This window comes from Clarias gariepinus, chromosome 18 (genome assembly GCF_024256425.1).
Source record: "Clarias gariepinus isolate MV-2021 ecotype Netherlands chromosome 18, CGAR_prim_01v2, whole genome shotgun sequence".
Taxonomy (NCBI): domain Eukaryota; kingdom Metazoa; phylum Chordata; class Actinopteri; order Siluriformes; family Clariidae; genus Clarias; species Clarias gariepinus.
In genome coordinates this window covers 9037461-9063806 of record NC_071117.1, presented here as the reverse complement: position 1 = coordinate 9063806, position 26346 = coordinate 9037461, and the positions used below count along the sequence as shown (strand labels likewise).

General features: G+C 39.6%; 2 protein-coding genes across 2 annotated transcripts; one reads left to right on the top strand and one right to left on the bottom strand.

Annotated features, from left to right (window-relative positions):
* Window positions 1–7102: 7102 nt before the first annotated feature.
* esf1 (ESF1, nucleolar pre-rRNA processing protein, homolog (S. cerevisiae)) lies at window positions 7103–17236 on the top strand. The gene is made up of 14 exons (XM_053476942.1): window positions 7103–7177; window positions 10062–10542; window positions 10852–11180; window positions 11849–11962; window positions 12071–12180; window positions 13206–13358; window positions 13669–13783; window positions 14816–14960; window positions 15259–15426; window positions 15540–15664; window positions 16075–16177; window positions 16288–16379; window positions 16501–16650; window positions 16758–17236. The coding sequence occupies exons 2-14, from the start codon at window positions 10089–10091 to the stop codon at window positions 17106–17108; spliced, it is 2409 nt and encodes an 802-aa protein (XP_053332917.1). The 5' UTR covers window positions 7103–7177; window positions 10062–10088; the 3' UTR covers window positions 17109–17236.
* Window positions 17237–17993: 757 nt separating this feature from the next.
* btbd3a (BTB (POZ) domain containing 3a) lies at window positions 17994–23274 on the bottom strand. Its single transcript, XM_053476943.1, has 5 exons — window positions 22957–23274; window positions 20875–21118; window positions 20711–20801; window positions 20492–20610; window positions 17994–20403 (listed from the first exon to the last, which is right to left on the bottom strand). Exons 2-5 carry the CDS (start codon window positions 21012–21014, stop codon window positions 19371–19373), a joined length of 1383 nt encoding a protein of 460 aa, XP_053332918.1. The 5' UTR covers window positions 21015–21118; window positions 22957–23274; the 3' UTR covers window positions 17994–19370.
* Window positions 23275–26346: the final 3072 nt, after the last annotated feature.

The window sequence follows — 26346 nt, the reverse complement described above, 5'->3', positions numbered from 1 at the left end:
ACTTGAAAGGTGCCACTGTAACAAGATGATTGAATTAATGTTGTAAAAAATGGGCAAACAAACCTGATTCTTTAGTCTTAAAACACTCACTCATGCTTAACTTTATCCTGTACAGGGTCACAGGAAGCGAAGACTATCCCAGGGGATACAAAATGGGTGGTGTGTCATTAATTAAGCGATCCAAGTACACAATTGGTCTACGCTGCATGTCTCCGAACTGTGGGAAACCAAGTGCAATTTTTTAACAGTTCATGATCTGATCCAGGCGGTGCTCACTGCTTCCTGTTTTCTGGAGTTTTTCCCTTTTTCATCTGAAGCTTTTAACCTTTACTTGTTTGTTAGTTTGTTACTCCTGCTGTGCTAAAATTTCAGTACAAAATATAGAGAAACAAAAACAATAACCACCAGGTAAAAGTTGCACATGCAGCAGCTTTTATGAGATTAATGTGCTCTAACTAATCAAACAAAAGACACACATTCTTGGATGGAATCATGTTGGTAAATGATGTTATAACAATTTCATAACAGGCCACAGACGAAGCATTACTGATCTGGGGTCCGTTCTTCGTACGTCGCTAACTCAGTTAGCTGGATTTGATTGTTGTGGATTTGTCCTGATCTTGGATTGTTTCGTTCTTCGATGCGCTTCTAGCATTTGTTGTCATAGCAACATATCCGTAAGCTTGAACCTGCTCGGGAGCAGGTTTATTTCATGTAAACAGGATTTAGCCTGCGCTCCTGGTGGGTTATGATTGGTTGAAATGGCGAGGTCACATCTGATTGGTTAAAGAGCATGACCGACTCACGTGAAAAAAGAAAAGTATATGCCCCCTGCCATGGACTCCCCCACCCACACACACACACACACACACACAATCACTATCAAATATTATATATGAACATAAATTCATAGGTTTATTATTATCAAATATGATATTACTATTATAATAAACCCTAGGCACGAGACAGCCGTCAAGACCATTAATACAAATTCTTGTATAATGTTTATTTTGTAACATTTATTTTTCAGGGGTTTGTCATAAAAATATGCTAATAAATATTTATATATATATTACAAATTTATATTTTATAATGATAAATTGGACGAAACTAATTTTATTATAAAATAAACAATATAAAACTATACATAATATTTCTATTTTTTCATATACAACATATTTATTTTCATATTGCTTATTTTATTTTATTGTCTCATGTAATTTGTAATTTGTAAACCATTAACCTATAAATTTATGTTCTAATATAATATTTGATAGCGATTATGTAGGGGGGCAATCCATGGCAGGGGGGCATTTCAGCGCATAACACGTGTTACAAATAAAAGTTGAGCCGGTCTTTTTCCATTTCGTCAACCAATCAAAGGGGTTGCGATCAGTGTTTCTACTGTCGATGCATATCGCCTTTTAAACCAACGCACGAGCGCGCAATAATCCTAGACAACTCAATCCAGATATACTAATCATCAACAACAGGTGAGCTCGAAGAACCGACTTAGCCAGATCGTAATTAGCACGATGATCTCATCTTAGATGTGTCAATTCATCTCGGATGTGTCAAGCGACGTACGAAGAACGGATCTCAGAGCGAGCTCCAGAGAGGGTGTGGCATCTGAGGCCAGGGAAAACAAAATAAGCCACAAATAGTCATTTTACCCCACAAACCTGAGATTTTAAGGCATCCAGATACACAGATATTATACAGAATGAAATATTTACAATGTGTAACATTTTCATCATTCATATGTATGCATCAATAATATGTATACATCAATAATAATAATAATAATAATTTTTATTATTATTATTATTTATTCACACGCCATAATCCAGCTGTGTTATTTCTGGTCCTGTTGATAAACCAGTTGAAAACCACCAGTTGTGTAAATCGCGCAGCATCAATTCAGTCTTACTCTTACACTGATAATATATGCTGATAAAACACTGTCAGATTTGCTCTTAACAGCTTCCTCAACAGCAGATCCTCTACACACAACCTGTCCTCTTAGACCTACCTTCCCGACAGTGAATATCAGACTGGAGTTAGTTGAGCAGCTGTTCTCCCTCAAGGCACCGACAATAAAACCGAAAGTACTGTACACATGCGCGGCTTTTAGACACTTAGCGGTAACAGCGCGAGCATGGCTGGACTGGCCATAGGGCATACCGGGCATTTGCCCGGTGGGCCGATGGTGATTTTCGTCTTTTGTGGGCCGGCCGCCGATGTTTTTTGTTTTTTTGTAACGTTATAAACTATTAAAGGTGGCGGATTGGCCAATTGGTCATGATCGACTTTGGGCTGGACCAATTACAGCCGAGGAGGTCAGATGCACCCGCCCCCTTGCAACGGCTCAGCAATCACATATCATTGCTGAACAAAAATGGAGAACAAAAAACGCAAAGCAGCAGGGGGAGCCGAAAAAATTAGCGCCAAAAATAAACTAGCCCTTCAGGCAGATGCTGCCAAATGTGCTAAAATATCACAGTTGTTTGGTGGCTATAGTGGAGCTTCCACTTCAGTAAAATTAGCAAGTGATGGAGGCCAGCAGCCGCAGGTTGAAGAGTGAAAGGGGAGGCAGGAGGAGGAGAGACCCGAGGCGGCAGGAGGAGGAGAGACCCGAGGCGGCAGGAGGAGGAGAGACCCGAGGCGGCCGCCGGTCCAAGTGGCAGAACTGAACTTGAGGTAGCCCAAGTAAAACCAAGTAAAACCATTAAAAAAAAACTTATAAACCAAGTAGGTGTAGCTTATTTTCGTTGTGCTTGCTAACTTTTTACAGTCAGTTACAATAACTCCTACTGTGTACTAGTTAGCATAATGACAGAGTTTCTATGCTGGTGCTATGATGTTACTGAGAGTGAATTATTGATAAGGTTAGTTAGTATGGGTTGCCAAACGTAAAAAATGCAATCGTCCCGTATTCAGAGAAAATGTTACGCGTTACGTGTTGAGGTGAAAAGTAACGCGATTTGTCCTGTATTTTAGCTAGAATGAAAAAACAAACAAACAAAAAAAAAAAAACACACAAAGCTGGAGTTATCCTGTGTCTTTACGCTGCAGCTGCCTCGGCTTCTCTCATTCTCTCCCCCTCCTTCTCCTGTTGATCAGCTGATCGGTTTATCAGCTGTTTGCTGGAGCCACAGCCATAAAAGCTGCTAGTCATGATCGGTTTGGATATGTGAGAGAGAAACATAAAGGTGAAACCAGGAACCAGGTGATTCCTTATTGAATCATCAGAGTTGAACAGGTGATGGAGAAACAGGTTTATCTTTTAGGTGACATGAATGAGTTGAAGGGAAGTTATGAACTGTTTCTGAGAGACAAATAACACCAGGATCCTTTCTTTACATAGCTGACAGCTGGTAACTGTGCAGGGGCGGGTCTAGCAAAGTTTTGCCAGGGGGTCAGGTAGGGCATTAACAAGGAAAGGGGGGCACAAAGAAATACTTTTCTTTCCTATTCTCATTATAAATGTCTAGCTTTTAAATAATTATCTGAATCTTACAACCAAAGTGGTCATTTGATGTTAAATGTATAGAAATCCATTATCGTTTATAGTAAATATTAAGTATAAGTCTAAAATTATTTTGAAGAAAGATGTTGAATCTATTTAATTATTGTAGAAAAATAATTGATTTCTGTGCATTTGTGTTACGATCTAGCTGGTTGTGGCAGCCCAGGTCTCTGGATGACACTCCAGCGATCGTGATCTCTGTGTTGTGTTGTGTTGTCAGTTCTTGTGCCATGTACTGTGTGTAAAATAAAAATAGCATCAAAAATTCAATTAAGTGTTATTCTTTCTCAGCTTTCTTTCTCTGTCTTCTTTCACGTTTTAAAGGTTGCCATGTTTAATTTTTTTTTGTGCTGCCATGCTGTTTGTTGATGTGGTAAATAAATAGTTTATGAAAATATCACTATATCACTAAAATTTATTAATTTAAATACTCATTATAGATCATGTCTCACCTCTTGTCTTCTCTGTCTTAATTTTAGGTTTCCACCATGTGTTGTAGATAGTTCAGGAGGTTAACTCGACCAAGCAGTCTTTTGTTTTCCGTACTGTTTTCCCAAAGTACTGTTGAGAATAGGGAGGATGGTGTAGGTTTAAGTTTATTAGATTGATACATATATACCAACAGGACAGTGTACATCGCTGTCAGTACAGCGTTTGTTTTCATTCAAAGGCTTTATGGCTTTGCCAATAATACCTAGTGGGCCGGTCTCTAGTCAAAATGCCCGGGCCGATTTTTTGTCGCAGTCCAGCCCTGAGCGCGAGGACGGAAAGTGAGCGTGCGCGAGCCCTGCACACACAACCACTGCACGACTGACTGACTGACTGAATAAATAAATAAATAACCAACACACAAAAATTACATGGGGGCTTTATTATTTTTTGGATGGGTTTTATTTCTTTGGTTAGTTTTTTTTTTGTTGTACATACTGTAGATTTCAAAATCATCACAATCAAATAACACATGGCGTTCAATAATAAAATAAGAACAACAGTGTGTATTTATTTTAAGACACGAAGGTCAGCTGTTCTGGAAGAGTTCTTACAAGAACAGTATTGTGTCGAGTGTGTTTGCAAAACCCATCAAGCTCCATGATGAAACTTTCTCTCATAAAGACCTTCCCAGGAAAGCAAGACCAAACCGTACTTCTGCTGCAGAGGAGAAGTTCATTTACAGCCTCAGAAATCATGAATGAAACATCACAATATCAACTGTTTAAAGGAGATTATTGTATATTTTAGATGCATTCTGTATTGTTTCACAGTGTAAAAAGAAATAAAAATCCGGAAAGGCCAAAGAATTAGAAGATGTGTCCAAACTTTTGACTGCTGGTGTTGTAATTAATTATTTTTATTTCATTTTTTAAAGTCTCCGAATTTAATTAATGTTAACAGTTAAGTTCATCAAACTGCAGACACAATTTTTTTCAGCTGTATTTACTATTAATATCCAAGTGAAAAAAAGAAGAAAAAAAAACACTTGTAAAAAAATAACTTGTAAACTCAATCAGCTGGAGCTAATTACCTTCTCAATGGCACACAAAGCCATTTGACCTTCAACTGTGATCAGCTGTGAACATTTTGATTAGCCTAGTATGAAAAGCTGGAGCATGTCTGTCCCTGTAGTGCAGCTGAAGAAAATGATTGGTGGCAAAGCACAAGCCAGGAGATCGATATAAAAAAATGTAAAGGCTTTATAAACTGGATTTTAAAAAAGGCAGCAGGGAACTGTTCAGAGAAGCTATCAAGTGGCCTACTGCAACACTGAAGCACTTGGAGGAATTTATGACGGAAACTATTTATTGTGTGCATTTGACAACAATATTACAAATCCTCCATACATTACTTGTATAGGAGGTTTGAAAGAAACAAGCCATTCCTCAAGAATGTCCACATGTTGGTATTATATAATTCACTTGGATGTTAAATTTTGCACTGATTAAATAAACTGGATAAAACAAAAAAAAAAAATTTAGAAATAAATTAACTATATTGTAGAACTTTATGGTAAATGACCTTCAGATGCAATGGGTCTGTAATGTCAGTAGTAGCTAATTTGATGCATTATTAGACATTTTGAATTGGGAGATGAGCAAACCCAAATCAGCTCACAGTTGACTACTCTATACACACTGTATAGATAAATATATAACTGACCCAGGAGGCACTTTTTATTCCATTGAAAAATTATTAATTGGTAAATGCTCAAACCTCTTCATATCTGTTCATTATAATCTACTCTCTTAGTAATTTGAATGGAAATTACTACAAGAATTCTACACTGAATTTATTTAGTTATTTATTTTAAGTAGATTCTTATGACTTAAACTTCATGAGTTTTTGCAATGCAATTTTGCGCATTAGATAAATGTAAAGGGTTATAGAACATTAAGCCTTTATACTCATAAACAATGTGTGTTGTTTTTGTAACTTACTCATTTAAAATTATTAAAACCACCGATTTTGTAGCCTTTGTAGGTTTTGGTGGAGTTGTCATTGCTGAGTGTTTAAAAGTGGTGCCTGTAAAAACTACATGGTTTAATTTCCCTTGCTTTCAGGAAGAACAACTGCTGCTGGTCCCACCATCTCTTAGGGCAGAAGGCAGGCATCAAGACTCTTCTCTGTTCTGGCACCAGTGATAATGGGATGAACTTTCTCTTTAGATGTGAAAATAGCTGAGGCTGAGGTGCTGGCAGTCTTTAAACTATATCTAAAGACATTTACATCTTCCCGAATATCTTAAATTAGCATTTTTTTTTCAAACAAAGAATTATTTTTTTTCTTACTATATTACATACCAAACACAGTTTGATAGCATTCTTAGTCTTCCAGGGTAGTTACTGATGAAGGCTTCAGAGACCTTGTGTACTCTAAGTCACTCTGGATAAAGACTGCATTTAATGTACAAGTAAATGTTTATTCTGATTAAATTGTTTAGTGTCCAGGGTTATTTCCATATATCCATGTGTGGGTATTTTAACTGTGTATCCTTTTGTGACTAGGGACCTTTGATATAATAATAATAATAATAATAATAATACATTATAAAGCTGGTGAACTGGTTAACTGTCATTGAAATGTGTCTCAGAAAGACAATGAATATAAGACAAAAAAAGCATCTAATTCTAAACCAAACCAAGATAAACGTAACCTGTGTATATATAAATCACTGTTTACTTTGATCCTGTTTAGGATACGAGAATTTTACTTTTTTGTGTAAGTTTCCTAGATTAATTTACTCAGACCCTAATAGGGAATGGGTGGGGAAAAAAACATTGGAGAAAAAAATTATCTCACAAACAAAAAGGCCAGGTTTTTGTCCTCAAAATAAATATAATTTTTTCCTAGCTTTATTTTTTTCCTTTAATGTTTTTCTTTCCCATCCATGTCCCTTTTAGTCCTCGGTATTAGGTAATGTCATTGAAAGGAAATAAAAAATAATCTTGCAAATAAAAATGAAAGATAAATCGTGGTCCACACTCCTTACCAGGTGGTGGCGCTAAAGAGCGAGTTTGTTATCAGCCACCCGCCAATAGACACCATGAAGAAGAAAATGGGGCGTGGCTTAGGAAGATAGCGGAAGTAATCGGTGTATCACGGGAAAAAAAAACACGTGTTTAGCGTGGAGCGTGATGTGTACACACTGAATCCGTGAGTGTTGATTTCATTTACACTTCGTTTTAAATTCTGAACAACGGAGCTGATTCATTTAAACGCGTATTTCTCCTGTTTGAGTCAGTTAGCACAAAGCTAAGAGCTAATGTAATCATGTATTAGTGTTGTAGGACGCGCGCGCGTTGTCAGTGTGTCACTGATGCACTAATGTGCAGTAACAGTTTACATTAAACACTGTGTTAAAGTACAGTGTCTCACTTTGTCACACATATAGACTAAAGGGCAAAAAAATGGATTTAAAATACACTGTATATCTTTGTTTTTGGTTTATTTAGCAACAAAATGGTATTTAATTATTTAATGTTTTTATATTGTTATATAGTAAAACACAGCAATATTGCATTGATCATTAGTTCTCCTCCTCATTAGTTCTACAGCTTTAAGTAAAGACAAGCAAATGTTAAGAGTTTAATGTTACAGGAAACATTTCCACATTTTGCTTAAGAGAATAATAATGTGACTGGTACAGTGCTGTGGTGTAAGAGGAATAACACACTTCATGAGACTTAGAGATGGGAATAATACATTCAGTTATGAATCGTGATTATTATAATCGTGCTGAGTCACGTATCGATACTGACACTGACCCCAAAATCTATTTTTTAAACATATTATAATGTTTATAAAAGAGATGAACCGGTTGATTTTTCAGTGAGCAGAATCGTCTGGTTTTCAGGTTCATTGGCCATTTTTGTGTTTATAGTCTGAAGTGTCTCAAATCCTCCGATCTGCCGTTTTTCTCCAAACTCAAAATCAAATTTCAAATTCAAATTTTATTTGTCACGTACACAGTCATACACAGTACGATATGCAGTGAAATGCTTTTTCGACTACCAGTGACCTTAAAATAAAAACTTAAACATAAGAATAAATATAAATAAAAGGTAATCCGGTAGAAAATAAAGTTAAAGTTAAAATATACTGTACAAGTAAAAATAAAGATATATTGCAGTAAAAGAAATATTGCAGAAAAATTAAATTAACTAGTAAAAATAAGATATACTGTGCTAAGTAAAATAAAAAAATAAAAATATACTGTACAAATAGGAAAAAAAATATATAATATAGAAATATAAAAGAAGAAAATAGAAAATAGAAAAAAATAGAAATTCTAGAAACTATAGAAACTCTGTGAGTGAATTAGTCTCTTTCTTTATAATCCTACAGGTAATTTACAAAGATTTAAAATTGTAACAAAAACATGGAAAAATTTAATTCTGAGTCAGGATGGCTATCGTGGTATCGTATCAGGAGGTGACTGGAGATTTCCAGTTCTAACATACAGTCAAGCCTGGAATTCATACCCCTGGCAAATTCTGACTTCTTGATTAGAAATGACGCAGGCGTCTCCCAGATGATAATAAGACGATGTACAAGAGGCGTCATTGTGGAAAAAAAATCTTACTAATCTTTTACATTTGAACAAAAAGTGGCATGTCCAAAATTAATCAATAGAAAAGCCTATTATTGGTTATTACAGCAATCAAACGCTTCCTATAATTGCTGAATTTAGCGATGAGCTCCAACTCTTTCAGGTTGGAGAGTCTCCTTGCCATCACCGTGATCTTTAGCTCCTCCACAGATTCTCATTTGGATTTAAGTCAGGACTCTGGCTGGGCCACTGCAATACGCTAATGTTTTTGTCTGCTAACCATTTCTTCACCACTTTTGCTGTGTGTTTTGGGTCGTTGTCTTGCTGAAATGTCCACTGGGGCCCAAGGCCAAGTTTCTCTGCAGACTGCCTGATGATGATGTTGAGAATTTTGCTCCTTTTTCATGTTGCCGGGGGAAAAACAACCCTAAAACATTAGGTTCCCACCACCATGTTTAAGATGGTGTTCTTAGCGTTGAGATGGTGTTCTTAGGGTTGAAGACTTCTCCTTTTTTACGCCAAATGAAGGCGACATCATTGTGGCCAAACAATAATTTTTTTTGTTTCATCTGACCATAAAACAGAAGACCAGAAGTCTTCTTCTTTGTCCAGATGAGCATTTGCAATGGCCAAGCGGGCTTTTGTGTGAGAGATGGTGTCCTTTTTTGTCTGTGTCCATGCAACCAAGTGGTGTGCAGTGTCCGTTGGACTGTCTGCCTTTTGATCTTCCCACCAGCAGAGCCCAGATTCATCAGGATGGCCTTGGTGGTGATTCTTGGACTCTTAGATATGGTCTTATAGCCCTTTCCTGACTTGTAAACAGCCACAACGCGTAGCCGCAGGTCCTCAGTGAACTCCTTTGTCTTAGCCATGACTGTCCACAAACCAACAGCAGAGAGCTTCTGTTTGTCACCTGTTGAGTTGATTAAAACAGCTGTTCCCAATGAATCAGGGTAATTAGGATGCTTTAGAACAGCTTGGACTATTTGGAATGGTATAGAACTTTGGATTTTCCCAAAGACTGTGACAGTTTGCAAAGGATATGAATAATTTTGGACATGCCACTTTTTGTTTAAATGGCTAAGGAATATTTTTTTCTTCTTATTTTTTTGGAGACGCCTGTGTCATTTCCGGTCAAAATGTCTTGCTGGTTGAATAAAAGTAACTTTAAGTCAGAATTTGCCAGGGGTACGAATAATTTAGAGCTTGACTGTGTGTTTTTTTATTCCAGCTTGTTCTTTGCATATGTAATGATTGCATAAAAACGGATCTTTAACTACACTCCACTCCCTAAAAAAATGTTAATTTGCTTTTCTGGCACCTTGAGTTATTTTTCTTTATCACCTATTAAGAAAACAACAACTGCTTTCTCAAGATCTTAAAATAAAAATCTTTTCTCCTGATATAAAGACCTTTTTTATTTAAGAGCTTCCAAAGATGTAAAAGTCATACATATGAATCATCCCCACGTCTCCTATCTGTGTCCAGGTGTGCGTCTGTAAATAAAGCCTCATCATGTCGTCTAAGAAACAGCCGGGCGCTGACGAGCGCTTCGCCCGCGTCAAGAAGGACCCGCGTTTCTGGGAGATGCCGGAGGTGGAGCAGAAGGTGCGCATCGACAAGCGCTTCCAGTCCATGTTCCACGACGAGCGTTTCAAGCTGAAGTACACGGTGGACAAACGCGGCCGTCCCGTCAACCACACGTCCACCGAGGACCTGAAGCGCTTCTACAAACTGTCTGACTCGGAGCAGAGCGACTCTGACGCCGAACAGGAGAAGCAGGAGAAGAAGAAGAAAACAAAGAAGAAGAAAGCAAAAGCAAATGAGGATGAGGTTCAGGATGAAGAGGAGGAGGAGCTTGTAAAGGGGGAGGAGGCTTTGACTAAGAAAGCGGTCATGAAGAAGTCCAAGGAGGGTGAGAAGTTCGGGAGAGGACAGAAGGTTAAAGAAGCGAGACTCATGGAGGAAGGTAAAAAAAACACACACACGCTGATGTTGATTATTTTTCTGTAATGGCAGCTCAAACAGTAGCACAGGTTTATGTTAATGCACACGTTATGGTTTTTATAACAACGGCACTTTAACAGGGGCGTGTACGGCAGTCGCTGGAAATCCGTGATTTAATGTCCTCAACATTAAATGACGTGTTGTAGTGTAAGAGGAATAAAACACTTAGGGCCGTGCTGTTATAGAGAAATAATCAGTGATACAGCGCTGGAGTGATGAATCAGACTCATTGTTACCGCTCGGCTCAAACCGATTGCTTTTCCTTCCACAGATGATGATGAGGAGGATGAGGAGGATGATGATGAAGAATATAGTGACACCGATGATAAAGGAGTAGGTCTCTCTGAGGATGATGAAGTCGAAGAAGAGGACGATGATGATGAAGATGAGGAAGACGATGAAGATGAGAGTGAGTCGGAGGACGACAGTGACAGCGGTCCTGACCTGGCTCGAGGGAAAGGCAACATCGAGACAAGCTCCGAGGAAGAAGATGAGGAGGAGGACCAGGATGATGAGGTGGGGGACTTGATGCGTCATGAGGAAGAGGAGATTGAACACGACTGGGGGGAGATGTGGAAGGACGCGCCGCGCACAGAGGAGGTGAGACACACACTCTCTCAGAACATGAAGAAATGGACAGACAGATAGAAAGACTGAGAATTACATGGACAGAAAGGCAGACCAAAGATGGGTGGGTAGGTAGACAGACAGGTGGGTAAATAAATTTATGGTAGATAGAGAGACAGGTGGATGGGCACCCGTCCGTCTATCTACCATAAATTTATCTACCCTCCCTTGTATCTACCCATCCAGACGGGTGGTTGGGTGGGTAGACAAACGGGTAGATAGATGGGCAGATAGACAGGTGGTTAGATTGATGGACAGGAGACAGACAGAGAGATGGCGATAAGAACAGACAGGTGAGTAGACAGATGCTTAAATCACTGAATAGAGAAATGAGGACAGACAGACAGACAGATGTACTAAAGGGTAGACTGTTAGACAGACAGGCAAATAGGCAGATGGATGTATAAAATGGATAAGTAGAGACATACTGTAGACATATAGATGGACAGCTGGGTTTAAAGACAGACGAATAAACATGTAGTAATGTAGAACAGACCAGAAGATGGACAGACCGTGTAAAGTGAGGTCAGATAAGAGGTTTAGTGGATGGATAGAAAAAACACAGGATAATTGTGTTGTATGTGTCAGTGTGCTTAGTAATGTCTTTGTGTGTGTGTGTGTGTGTGTGTGTGTGTGTGTAGGTCAGTTGCAGGTTAGCAGTGTGTAACATGAACTGGGACCGGATCAAAGCTAAAGACCTGCTCGCTTTGTTCAACTCCTTTAAACCTAAAGGAGGAGTGGTGCTGTCAGTCACGGTAACTCCGCCCCCTTTGCCTCATCATCATCTACTATGATGAACTATGAACTACCTTCTACGTATACAGTATATAAGATGTGTATTAACGCGTGTGTGTGTGTCTCAGATCTACCCCTCGGAGTTCGGTAAGGAGCGTCTGAAGGCGGAGCAGACTCAGGGCCCTCTGGAGCTCACTAGTCTCCCAGACGACCCAGACGCAGACACTGAGGAACAGAGGTAACACACACACACACACCTATATAAACATGTGTAACATATAAGTCCCATCATGTTCCAGATAACTTCCTGTTCACTCTGTTATCTCACGTCCAGCACTAAATTACAATATTCAAAAGTATTGGATTTCGCAATTGCTGCCATTAAGGCGAACTCTTTATGTATCATGGTCATGTGACCAAAAAACATGCTGCAGTGCAGCGCCGATTTTAACTTCACGCTACAGACAACAGTTTGTACCCTGACGACTCAAAAGTAAATCAGACGTTAAAATCCTTTTTAACTAAGAGATTTCTGTTACCATTTGGTATAAACTTAATTGTGCAGTAATAGATGGGAATCACCAGGGACCCCCTGATACGATACTATCACGATACCTCGGTGCGATTTGATCTGCATTGCGACTCTGAAAGTATGGCAGTTTAATAAATATTCAGATTTTATTACAATTTTAAACAAGCTTAATATACATAGTTTGCTTCTACCACACTGGATGTTGTGCTGTGTGAATGGTTAAGAGATCGCCACCTGCAGGATTATCGAGGAACAGCAAGATTTTAAGCGGCATGCAAACTTGTATAAATTATAACTTAGTTTTACATTTTTAAGTCTTGAATAAAAAAATAAAAACCATTGAATGGGTCCACAAATGAAGACTAACACTTCAGAACATGGACAAGATCATGAAATACTTCAAGTTTCACTAATGTCATACTTGCATGCTGTATCTTTACCCTATATATTTTTTTATATATTTGTTTTTTCTTAGTATAATTATACTTTACACATTCTGTGTAATTTATATATTTATATATTTCTATCTTAATTATATTTTATTGTAACTTAAATTTGTACATTTAATCCCAATTTTTGTTAATTTAGCATTTTTCTTTATCTACTATAGATATATAAATAGATAGATACTTTATTGATCCACGAAGGACTGGATTTCAGAAAGCATGGCCGTAAAAAATAACGACGAGTTAAAAGAATCTAATCCTGCCTCTGTGTTTCTCGTGGTTAAGGATCTACCGAGAGAAGGTGCGGGATTACCAGTTTAAGCGTCTGCGGTATTACTACGCCGTGGTGGAGTGCGACTCGCACGAAACTGCCGCCAAAATCTACGAGGAGTGCGACGGCTTTGAGTACGAGAGCAGCTGCTCCACGCTGGACCTGCGGTGAGACACGAGGGGGCTGTTATTAAACAGTAATCCACAGACTGTAACAGGACGACCCTGGGTGGTGTTTTATTCCTTATTTATTAAATGAAATGGAGTTTGGGTTCATTACCATAGAATTAGACATTTTTATTAACTGATTGATTTGATTCATTGACTGATTGATAGATTGATTGAAGGATTGATTGACCTGTGATGAAGAGGGATTAGTGTGGTATCATGATGGGTCAGGCTGTGTAAAACGTTTAATTCTCTCTGTGTGTGTGTGTGTGTGTGTGTGTGTGTGTGTGATGTGTTCTGTTGATCACAGGTTCATCCCCGACAGCATGACGTTTGATGACGAACCCAAAGACCGAGCGACGGACGTGGATTTGTCCACCTACCAGCCAAAACTCTTCACCTCCACCGCCGCCACCACGGCTAAGGTCTGTCAGTCCCGTCCCGAAAACTGCTTACTGCATCTTTAAAGGTGAATTCAGTCCAGAACACACAGTGTATGGTGATGCTAACAGTAGCAGGGTTGTTTCACTTCCTCTAAAACAGTAATGGAAGAAAGCTAAATTCTTTTTTTATAAATATATATTCAATATCCACAGACTAATGCTTTATATTATACACCGCCTGGCAAAAAATTAATAAATAAAAATGTCGCCATTTCAAAAAGGTCAAATAATTAAGCAGCAAGAAAACAACTAAGGAGATTTGAAATGACTGTAAAACATATTTTATTTGACTGTAATTATTCTACTCATGTGAGGAACTTTTGAAAAGGTTTTTACATGATCAAATCCAAATTTAGTTTTAAGTTCTTAGAGAAAGAATTAATCTTAAACATTTTATCTAGTTTTAATTTTGAATAACTAAAACTGATTCTTGTCATGAATAAAGCTGTATAAGATTTTAAAAAAGAAAGAAAGATAAAGAAATTAGAGGAATAGAGCTGAACCTGTCGAGTTTGTGGAATAAATATAGTTGGGAAAAAATAAATCATAAATGTAGATCGCTTAAACACTTGGTGAAGTTGCAAGTGTGCCCATAAGAAAACCACTTGTTATTGAGACTCATCAGATAACAGGCCTGAGTTTGGTAGAGAGCATAAAGATTGGACTTTATCCAGTGTCCACTGTCCAATCCTCTGGAGACAGTGTTATGATCTGGAGTTGCTTCAGTCGCTCAGGTCTAGACTCATGTACTGAATCACCAGGTGACCGAGTTATGGTCCAAATTCCAGGACTCTGAGTGTGGAAGAGTGGACATGAACTGGACAACACAACGTGTGTTTAATTAAAGCCGAATGTGATGGAATAAAATTTTAGAGTGCATATTTTTTTGGGTCAGGCAGTGAATCATCTAATATATTCTGTGGCCCAGCCTTGAATGGTTGTCGCAAAGTGTATAAAAAGTGTTTTTCCTAACAAGAACCATTACAGAAGTCTGATTGTGTTTGTACCGTTCAGGTGGAGTTGACGTGGGACGAGACGGATCACGATCGCATCACCACCCTGAGTAAGAACTTCAACAAAGACGAGCTGCTGAATATGGACTTCCAGGCCTACCTCGCTTCCTCCAGTGAGGACGAGGACGAAGAGGTCGAGGCGGAAGGTGAGCGCGGGAAAAGAAACAAGACAAATATCTAGACTTGTGGAAAGTGGGTGTGGCTGTAATGTTTTAATGACTGAATTAAATATCGCACTGATTCAGGTGATTAGATGTCAGTAAATCCAAAGATTTAAGGTTTAATACGTTGAGCCAAACAGTAGCTTTTGAGGTATTTGGTATAATGCTAAACTGGTAGCTACTGTATATTAGCTTCGTAGCGCCAGCAAACTAGACGTACGTTATGTTTTTGTGTCTGAAACGTTTTTTAACGTAACTGCTGTCGTTCCGGCGTCCCTTTTAGAGGTGAAGCCCGCAGTGTCCGTGAAGGAGGAGGAGAAGAAAGGAGGGAAGAAGGGAAAGAAGGAGGACGAGCAGATCGCTAAATACCGCCAGCTGCTGCAGAGCATCCAGGATAAAGAGGGGAGAGGGAAGGACAAGGACATGGAGATGGAGATCACCTGGGTACCTGGTACGTCCGTTCAGCACGCGGTGTCCTGACACGTGAACCTGGTGCAGCAGGGTGGATTTTAGTCACGACGCATGTTTTGATATTTCTATTTATTTATTTATGTTATAAATCAGGGTTAAAGGAGAACGCGGAGCAACTGGTGAAGAAAAAGCTGGAGGGGAAAGACAAACTGACACCGTGGGAGGAGTTTCTGGAGAAGAAAAAGGAAAAGAAGAAAGATAAGAGGAAAGGAAAGAAGGTATTTTAGTATTAATATAATTTTTTTAGGTTAAGCAATATGGTCAAGCTTAACTCCGCCCCTGTTTTCATTTGATTTGTTCGCGTCCTACTTCTGTGGAAACGCTCACCTGACCCCACCCACTCATCTCAGTCTTACCGACATCCAGTTTTCCCCTCGCCTCTTTGCTGCCTCCTTATTGGGCCCCGCCCCCATATTTAAATTAGAAGTAATTTATCCGGCCATGCCTATTTACAGTGTAACAATCGAGATGAATTATTGCTTTTTTTTGTGTTCAGTGCTAATGAAAATTGTTTAAAAAAATTCCAAATTATGATTATTATATAAATTAGTAGATTTTGTTGTTGTTGTTGAATTTGTGTAGAATAATTTATCTTACGAGAATACATTTGATCTCCCCTTCGTGACAGGAAGCCGAGGCCCATCATGACGTTGCTATCAGTGATGATGAACTCCCTCCTGACGTTGACCTCAATGACCCCTTCTTCTCTGAAGATCTGGGAGGATCTACTGGTCAGTCCCAAACTTTTTTTTTTCTTTCCCTCTCTTTCTTCTTTTCCGTGTTACATATTCATTACAGAATTTGTGTCGATATGATGATTATCAACCCTTGTGCGAAACAGACGCAGCTCAGAAAGTCAAGAAGTCGAAAAAAAACAAAAAGGGCGAAGAGAAACTCACGGCGGAGGAGGAGGCGGAGCTAGAGAAGCAGAAGGTAAGAATCTGTTCAGCTTTAAACAGATCTTTAAGCCTTAACCTGCTTCTTGAGTTATAACGGATTCAGGTTAGGAGTGTAACTATAATAGGTGTGTGTGTGTGTGTGTGTGTGATTCCAGGCTGAAATAGCGCTCCTGATGGATGACGACGAAGATGAAAAGCAGCGGCACTTTAACTACGACCAGATCGTAGAGCAGCAGAACCTGAGTAAGAAGAAGAGGAAGAAGCTCCTGAAGAGCAACACACTGCCGGAGGAGGACAGCTTCAAGGTCAGACAGCAAACCTTTAAAGAAGAGTTTTTTTTTTTTAATAAACACTCTACAGCTACAGCTTATTTTTTGAACCATCTAACATTGTGTGTGTACCTTTAAAACAGGTGGACTTGCAGGACCCGCGTTTCCAGGCCATGTTCACGTCCCACCTGTACAATCTGGACCCCTCAGATCCCGCCTACAAGAAGACTAGAGGTACTCAGAGCATCCTGGAGGAGAAGCAGAGACGGCGGGAGGAGAAGCAGCGCGGCCAGCAGGAGGCGCTCCAGAGCCAGGAGAAACCTGGACGGAAAACTGAGGAGAAGAGCACAGACGGCGGGGAGACGACGACAACAGACTCAGTAACGTCGGGGGCTCAGAGTAAAATCTTGGACTCGAGTCTGTCTATGCTTATTAAATCTGTGAAGAACAAGACGGAACAGTTCCACGCCCGCAAGAAGCAGAGGACGAAATAGAGCAGGAACTTTGATAAGAAAATGTTTGTGCGAGAGTGTGTGTGTGGAACTGAACTCATTTATACAATTTCTGATGAACAGGTTTTCCAAGTCATTATGATAAAAAAAAAATAAATCCCATAAAAACATTGAAGTTGTCTCAGTTCTGTAACATTTCGCTTTTTTAAAATTTTTTTATTAAAAGGGTCAGCAAAGAGGCAGAGCCGGGTATGAGCTTGTTATTGTGATGAGACACAACAAGTTTAATAGCTTTAGAGCATTTGCAAGTTATTAACATGTTAATTGTGAAATTGCTGTTCAGACAAGATTTCTGTCACTTAAAATATACGGAAAGTACTACAGCATCAGAAACATCTTGAGTGATGGATGTCTCGTCCGATCAGCGATAAGAATTTAATTAGCAAACTATACCTACCTTTTCTGGTTTAAATGAATTGTCATTGTGTTTTCTCTTTGTTTTTTTTGGAATTTTTATTTTTAAATTATTTTTTCTTTTTTTGGTTAGTTTTCGGTTTTGTTTTTGTTGTAAAAAATTTTTTGTTTTGTTTTTGATTTTTTTTTCATATGTTTTTCTGTTAAATTTGTTTTTTTTATTTAGAATTTTTTTTCGTTTTGAATTTGTTTTTTGTTTTCGGGTTTAGTTCTTTTTGTTTTTGATTTTTTTTGTTTATTTTGTATTGTTTTTTGTTTGTCACTGTAAAATTTATGCTGAAGTGTGCATCCTGTTCCTGGTGGATGGTGAGTGGAACCCGATGTGCTCTGGTAGCTTTTTCTCCTCATGGCTGTTCTGTTTACTATTCTTTAGTCAGGCTGATTTGACTGAAACAAATGTAAAGCAGCAGAGCACACAACCTTAATTACAACATAAATTAAACACTGACACAATTATTTGTGTGTGAGTACTCTCACTCATGATTTATTTCAGATCATGTGCATCTTCACTGTGATTAAAAGGTGCAGTAAGTGATTTTTTTTTTTTTGTGTTCCTCTAAAAGAACAGTGAATGAAACAATAACAAGCGGCAACATCTTCACCGGTAGAAAGTTACAGTACAAGCAGAAAATACCAGAGCATGAGTGAGATTTATAGATTAAAAAAACAACGTGACGAGCAGCGTGACGCATCGTCAAGCCCTTCTCTTACAAAAACAGACCAAAAAAAAACAAACATCCGAACTCATTATAAATCACAAAGTAACAGCAAGGGAGAAAGCTCAACCACAGTGACAAGTGTTTGCAGGACACACTGTACATCAGGACACACAAACAACACCGAATATAAAAAAATATCAAGTATCAGTTTCACAAAATAAAAGCACTTTTAGTTCTTACCTTCCTCTAACGTGTACAAAAAGAAACGTGACTAATGGGCGATGTTTTCTCCGTCTGAGCCCGGTCTAGCAGCTACAACTTAAGACCTCACACTTTGTCTCTCTCTTTAAGTTAGCGTTACTTCTGAGTCCAAAGCTACCTTCGGATTAAGGAACTACTTTCTTTTCTTTTTTTCGCAAACCAGAAACACAAGGCACGACGCAGAACCTGACATGTAGAACCTGGATCCAGACACTACGGTGAATTTTACAGTGATTAATATTAAAAACCCTGTCCATCTGGTACTAGTAAAGCTAATCCACAAAAATATACATGGGAAAGAAACAAATGTCGGAGATGTAAAGACGCTGGTTGAATATTGAGATGGGGGGAAAAAATTAACAAAAAAAAAAATCGAACAAAATAGTTCTGTGCGATTATCAGTTGTGCTTTAACCTGGAACAAGAAGGAATTATCCGAAAGGGTAAGGACGGCCAGGATAATCAGAACTTAATCCCTGGAACGTCACGCCATGATCTAGCCGTGTTTGTAGTCTAATGTCGAGAGATAAGAGGAGTGCACTTTCCAGCGTATGTCATGGCGGTCAATAGGAGTAATAAAGAATGGTGGTGAACGAGACAGAAGAGTCGGTTCCTGGTGTTAGAATGCGCGAGGACGATAAGGCAATCGTGTGTTATGGTTAAAACGTAGTTTTGTCCGCCCAGGTTGTGGTGATGAGGGTGATTGTCATGCTAGTAACTCTGTAACGCTTGCGAGTTGGCACTCGGAATTTAAAATCAAAAACCAGACGTTCTCAGCAATTTCAGCAGACAATGACAGAAACTCTGCCATCACACTGCGAGTGTAAACAGCGACGCCCTGCCTGTCGACAACGAGGTTAATCTGTACAAACTCGAGGGGGATCTGGGGGGGTGAGAGGGAGGATGGTCTGTCAGGCATAAAATATGAGCTCGGGTATCTGACCCCCCTGCACTCCAGTGCCGTTGGTACTGTCCGAGGAGCACTGGAACTGGAAGGTAACCTTCCCGCACTGCACCTCGGTCATCCCTTCTTGGCCGAAGTAGCTAAGCTCGTTGCCATCCAGCACCACGCTGGCGGTGTAGAATGTGTCGGGCTCTACCTGCACCGGGTGCTCGAAAAAGACCGGGAACGTGCCGCTGGAGCCGTCCGAGAAGTACTTGACGACGGCGAGGCCCAGCGTCCCGCCCTGCCTCTTGAGCTCGATCTTGGCCTGGTACTCGGCCGAGCCGCAGCTGGAGCCGTACAGACCGAAGCCGGCAATGAAGACGCGCCTGTCCACGGCGAACTGGATGCTGTCGCAGCGCCCGCGGTAGCGCCACTGGTTGCTGCGGTAAGCGCAGGACTGGAAGCGGTGGCAGCGCTGCGGCGTCAGGCCTTTCCTCGGCTGGCTGACGAAGGGCAGCTCGGGTTTGTTAGCCGCCGTGTGCCACAGGAAAACGGCGTTAGTCTCGGCCAGCGTGAGCAAGCCGCACTGCGCCGCACCGTTCGCGAACTCGTCCAGCGACATGGCTGGGACACGAATGAGGTACAGGGCGTCCCCCAGCACCAGCCTCTTGTTCTCAACGCTGGGCTGCAGTTCACGGCGCTGGCACTCAGCCTCGGCCCAGCTGAGCGCCGCCTCCAGAACGACCGTCTCACTTGCGTTGAGCGTCTCGCGCCGGAGGATGCTTTCCAGCGTGCGCAAGTCGATGTCGCAGAAGGCATCGGAGCGGAGCGCGAGCTCGGCCTGGGCGTCGATCACCTGCCAGCAGCGGCGCGTCAGCTCTGGCTCCTCAAACAGGCAGCTCTGCGACAGGAGCACGCAGGCGTTGCGAGCGCTCAGGCTGGTCTCCAGGAACGCCACGCAGGCGCGCGCCAGGTGCGGGACCATGTACTTCTTGGCGGCGTACAGCGTGGCCAGGACGGTATCTGCGCACAGGTCGATCTCATCGCAGTAGATGTATCTGAGGAGGCGGAGTTAAATGAAAAAAATCTAAACGCTTTAATCAAATAGACTCGAGCACTACAAAGTCGGTACAACACTCCTCTTACTTGAGCATGGCCAGGAAAGAATGCGGCTCGACGTCCGGAATGCGGATCTCGTCCTTGTCCTCGGCCAGCTCCCCGTAAAACATGGCGTAGAACACAGAGCTCCCAACAGCCAGGATGTACTGAGAGACGGACAGAAAGAGAGAGCGAGAGAGAGAAAGGGGTCGTTATTATTATTCATTATTAAATTTTTTTATTGGCTGGGCTCTTCTCCATCCTTACCTTGTGCCCCGGTACTCTTTGCGTTCCCCCAGGAGGACCGACCACGAAGTGCACGTCCGCTATCAGCTCGTTGTTAAACATAACTGCATTTCTGAAGACATAAAAAATGAAAAACGTTATCTATGTACATTGGGTTGTGTGTGTGTATCTGTGTGTGTGTGTACCTCTCTCTGATGGTGGGATAGAGTCCTTGCCAGTTGCAGCCCTGAACAGTGTTATTGTTGCTGATGTTCTGCTGTTGGTACTGCTGCACCGCCGTTGCCGCCGGGGGCAGCTTCTTTGCAGCGTAAAGCTCGGCGGACATTTTATCGTACCTAAAGAGTACTCAGAGTGCAATCATGGTCTGGCTGAGAGGTAGTTCCTATGGTAACATCGGCTAGCAGTGCTTCACCAAAAACATGGGACCATCTGGAAGAGAGAGAGAAAAAAAAAGAGTAAATTAGTTGGCAAGGGAAAAAGGAAGAAAATTATGAAGTGATAGTGAGAGAAAGTAAGCATGGAATGAATTTGGGATGGACTGAAGGAACGAAGACCAGATGGAAGGACGGTATCAGGTTGAGGTGAACAAAATAAAGTCAGGATAGAAATAATGAATTAGGGAACAGAGATGAAAATGAGTGAGGAATGAAGCCACAAGGTAGATGAAGTTAATGAAACAAAGGATAAAAGTGAGGAAAGAAGAGAAGAGATCAGATCGGAAGAAACAAGGAATGAATTTGTAAAGCCAGGAAGGATGCAAGACCTAAAGAAAGGATAAAATGATGCCTGGAAGGATTAGACAGAAAATAAGGAATGAAAAAAATAAAAAGGAATAAATAAGGTTGAGAAGGAAGTATGCCAATCAGGAAAGGAGACAAGAGGTCAGTTAGGGAATGAATTAATTAGTGATGTCAAGGAAGGTAAAAATACACACAAAAAAGAAATAAAGGTGTACATAAGCCAGGAAGACTGAAAAGAAAGAATAAAAGAGGTTGAGAAGGACGTACAGAAATAAAAAAGAAGGAATAAATTAGTTAAGTCAGGAAGGACAGAATATGGAAAGAAGGGATGAAATGATACCTGAAAGGAAGACAGATAGAGAAGAAGGAATAAAAGTACAGAAGACAGGATGACTGGAAAAAAAGGAGAGAAGGTATAAATAAGGTTTAAAGACCGAAAGAAAGGATAAAATTACGGAAAAGTACGGAAATCAGGAAGAAATGAAGGAATTAGTGAAAGATAGAAAACAGTAGGAAAAGATTAAACTATGCCTGGAAAGAAGAAGGAAGAAAGATGTCAATGATGTCCAGAAGGAAATACAGAAGCAGAGGGGAAGTACAAAAGTCAGAAAGAGTTAACGGAAAGTGGGATGGAATAAATGATATCCAGAAGGAAATACGGAAATCCAAGATGATAGGGGATGAATTAATGATTTAATAAAATCTGAAGGTATAGAATAGATGGAGAAGAACAAAAAATGAAATACATAAGCCAGGAAAGAATAAATAAAAAGAAGGAATAAATGAGGTTGCAAAGGAGGTACGAAAGTCAAGAAGGAACACATGAGGACAGACAGGGAAAGAAGGATGGGATTAGTGAAGCCAGAAAGGATAGAAAACAGAATGGACAAAATAATGCCGGGAAAGAAGGAAAGAGACGGATAGAGAAGAAGGAACGAAGTATAGAAAGTCGGGAGGACTAAAAATACAGAAGAGAAGACGGAATAAATGATGTCCAGAAGGAAATACGGAAGCAGTGTTGACTAAAAGGAAAGAAGAATTAACCAATGTCCAGAAGGACATGTCAGATGGGAAAGAAGGAAGTGAAGAAGGAAGGAACAGATATAAATATAAAAAGATAAGTCAAGACGGATAAAAAGTTTGAAGAAGTATAAAGGTGAAGAAAAACTAATTCATGAAATTAATGAAATAAGAAGGACTGGACAGAAAGTGAAGAAGAGTGTTATCAATCTCTTCATCTCTCTTTACACAGATTACAGAGAAGAGAAATGAAAAAAGGAAATGACAAACTGAAAAACCTGTAAGCTATGATCTAAAATAAATAAAAACACGTTCATTCTGAAAGCCAATGATATTTTATCTCAAAGTCAAACAATCTCTCTCTGTGCGTTAGTGAGGTTAGACTGCGAGATACTAATCTCTGTCTTTAATAACCACAGCAACTATTTAGCTAACATACACACAGGACAAATAAACACAGCTCCTCCGGCTAGCTGACTAGCATCGTGACAACAGCAGCTCGAGTACCTCAGACTCGCGATTCTCTTCTGTAGCGCGCGCGGATTGATCAGATACAGGATGTGCACTGATTTACACAGCTCGCGGGATTAGCCAGGCTAGCATGTAAACAGCTAACAGGCTAGCAATGGGCTGGTAAATAAAATAACAATGCACACTTTATTTACAAATAAATAAAAATAAACAAGATATGTACATATAATTTAGTACGTATATAATAATCACTCAGTGACTTCTTAATTATTTCAGAAAGTCTTCTAAATCTTAACAAGACACTCGAGCAAAAAACAAGAAAAGTTTAAAGTCAGTCTGACGGCCGCCATCTTGATCGGGACCCATTCCAAATGAGCAGAAAGTGCACCTAATAGGGCGCGTAATCCGCTCATGTTGGAGCCTGTACAGTGCACTTAGGAGAAAGGATGCAATTTAGGACACATTCTAAAACCCTAAATCTGGCCCGCTGACACTCCCTGTGTCGGATTTCATCTGGAGTGTCTTTGTTCCTATTATTAGTGTGTAAGATCTTTTAATTTCAGAAAATAATTTTATAAAAAAGTAATCTAAAATCATTATAAAATGTAATAATAATAATAATAAATATTTTATAATATATAAACTATTTATATATGATTTATAAGATATTATCAGATGTTATAATAATAATAATTCTTATTATTATTTTAAATAAATAATGAATAATAATTAATAAAGAAGAAATTATGAAATTCATACAAGATATAAAAAATAGACAAGTAAAATTAAGAAGTCGAGAAAATTAAGAATAGGATTATTATTATTATTATTATTATTATTATTATTATTATTATTACCATCTGTCAACAAGCGTTCATATTTACTCATAGCCACGAATGCACTGCTGTCTCCAGTCCTTCATCAGAAGTGAATCTTTATCCTCATGGGACTGCTTTCAGGAGACCAAACAAGGTGAAAGTCAAATAGAGCGAGATCAGGAGAGGATGCTTTAACACCTCAAAACATCTCACTGTAACGGACACTGTTAATTGTTGAACAGGATTTCTGGTAACATTTTATAAAAACAATTTCAAGCAAAGAACAAGAAACACAGGTCATACATACTGTATCGCAATCCTTGTAACGTTTATTAAAAAGAAAAAAAGCTGTCAGTGAGCTGATTGAGAGCTCAACGAGTCGACTCATGTTTGTTGCTCTTCTTGTTCTTCTTCATTGCCATTTAAAGTCATGTTGGTGATCAGAACCAAATAATTAGTCTCACTGAAACAACCAGAATTCATATCACTACCATGATGTGTGATTATTAAGTGTTGTGACGATAAGGACCAAACCACATTTGCCCTCCAGCAGAGGGTGCTGTGTGATTAGCAAATACAAGAAGTTTATGAGCTCCCCTAACCCGCCACCTCTAACACACACACACACACACTTCCAAATCTCTCTCTTTCTCTGGCTTTTTTCCAAACCGCACACTAGTGGCCTAAAGCGTAAATCATAATAGAACATCACTTTAGGTTACTATGGTTACAATAAGTGGCGCAGATCTAATGGTTAATACACTCTGACACTTAAAAGGGGGTGTGGTTTTGTTTTTATTTAGACATGTAATGCACTTTGTAGGGAAGAAATAACCTGCATGTAGAAAAATTATAAATTATAAATCTAAAAATCTAATTCTAAAAAATTTAGAAATATCGGTGATGGTAAGGATTTAAAAAAAGCAAACTTAAGGTGTATATAATGCAATACAGATGCTATATGTGTATGTGTAATTATAATTTTTATACATTTTGTAATTATCCCAATTCCTTAATATACATTAATTTGTCATGGAAAAATTGCTAATAGTCCTTTTTTTCTGGACTGTTAAATAATTATTTTTGGTGCAAAATGCGAAAGTTTCCACACCCCTCATCACCAGATAAAAAAAAGAAAATAATACCTCCTTATTAATATAAATAGAATTTCATGAAATAAAAAAAAGATAATAAAATATGGATGCGTCATACAACAAAACAACAACCCAAATTATATGCAAAAATAAATGAAGCAAAAGAGTAAATCATATGGTTTGCATGTTTCTTTTCCTGCTTTCCTGATGACTATTTGACCATTTTTGTGACAACAATGTAAAATCTAAATGTGTTTTGGTTTATTTACTCGTTTATCTTCACTAAGCACTTTGCCCTGTTGGATGCAGAGTCTATCCTGGGAATACTAGACACAAGGCGGGAATACACCACGTGCACACACGCTATATGCAATCTTCGTTAATCCAGTCCACCTACTGGAGAGTTTTTGGACAGAGAGAGGAAACCTGAGACCCCGAGAGGAAACCCACATGGACACCCGCTTTTTCTTCTTCTTCTTTTTCGCTTTCTGCTATTTATTTAGCGCAACCTTTTTCATCAGACATGGCTTGGATACATGGCAAATAAGTTCCGTTTGTTTATCAATGTTGTGTTTATTCATTAGTATTTCCCTCTTTAGTATCAGATATCTTTTTCGTCCGGCGACTAAACGGAACTTCCACCTGCTGGAGTTTCTCGTCACTATAAACCGGTGAGCTCGTTAAGCGCTTTCCTTTAACCTCTGCTGAACGTGAGGGAATTGCTTCGGATTAAACAATAAATGAGTCCATAGGGGGAAACAGGTGATAAATAAATAAGGTTAATGAAGGGAAAAAAAGGGACGCGGATGTTCTCATAGAGCAAGCATTCTTAGAACCTCCGGGTCATTGTTTTACCTTTAATGAGCGTGGAGAGTCTCTTTAATGTGTCCCAAAAACAACAACAACAGCAACAATCTGTGTGTGTGTGTGTGTGTGTGTGTGTGTGTGTGAGTGTGTGTGTGTGTGTGTGTGGGACAAGAGCAGGCTGAACCTGATCCTAGAACAGGGCTTAAGGGGAAAGAGACAGGGCTGGGAATGCAGTTGTGCAGTTGTAGCTGCGACAGCAGGGAATAGCACTGGCGTTATGTAATGTTTCACTAATTATGGCAGAGAAAGAGGCCAAAGAAAAAGAAAGAGAGAGAGAGAGTCAGAGAGAGAGAGAGAGAGAGAGAGAGAGAGGGCCATGAAGTGATTAGAGAGAGGAATTCGTTGGCCTGATTGAAAGGGTCCATAAACGCGCAGCACTTTGTATTGTCTGTGCGCTGATTTCAATCTGGGCTCTAATAAGTGTTTCCCACTCCCTGCCATTTAAGGGGCTGTTTGGGGCAGTTTAGCTCAGGAAATTACCACTGTCCAGCCCTCAATGCTCTTGTGGATCACTTAGGAGTAAAATCAAAGCCACTGGTCCAGATGGAGCCAACGGATGCAACAAGCTTAGAGCCGGAGCGCGCAAACTTTTCTTTTTTTCTTTTGCAGCTTGGGATCCCTTTGGCTATAATAAATAAATAAATAAA

Excerpts from the sequence above, each read along its gene's own strand:
- esf1 (XM_053476942.1), top strand. The coding sequence starts at position 10,089 with ATGTCGTCTAAGAAACAGCCGGGCGCTGACGAGCGCTTCGCCCGCGTC. Across the intron at positions 11,963-12,070 it reads GAGTGGTGCTGTCAGTCACG|ATCTACCCCTCGGAGTTCGG; the intron begins GTAACTCCGCCC and ends TGTGTGTCTCAG. Across the intron at positions 13,784-14,815 it reads CCGCCGCCACCACGGCTAAG|GTGGAGTTGACGTGGGACGA; the intron begins GTCTGTCAGTCC and ends TGTACCGTTCAG.
- btbd3a (XM_053476943.1), bottom strand. The coding sequence starts at position 21,014 with ATGTCCGCCGAGCTTTACGCTGCAAAGAAGCTGCCCCCGGCGGCAACG. Across the intron at positions 20,802-20,874 it reads TATCCCACCATCAGAGAGAG|AAATGCAGTTATGTTTAACA; the intron begins GTACACACACAC and ends TTATGTCTTCAG. Across the intron at positions 20,404-20,491 it reads TCTTTCCTGGCCATGCTCAA|ATACATCTACTGCGATGAGA; the intron begins GTAAGAGGAGTG and ends CCGCCTCCTCAG.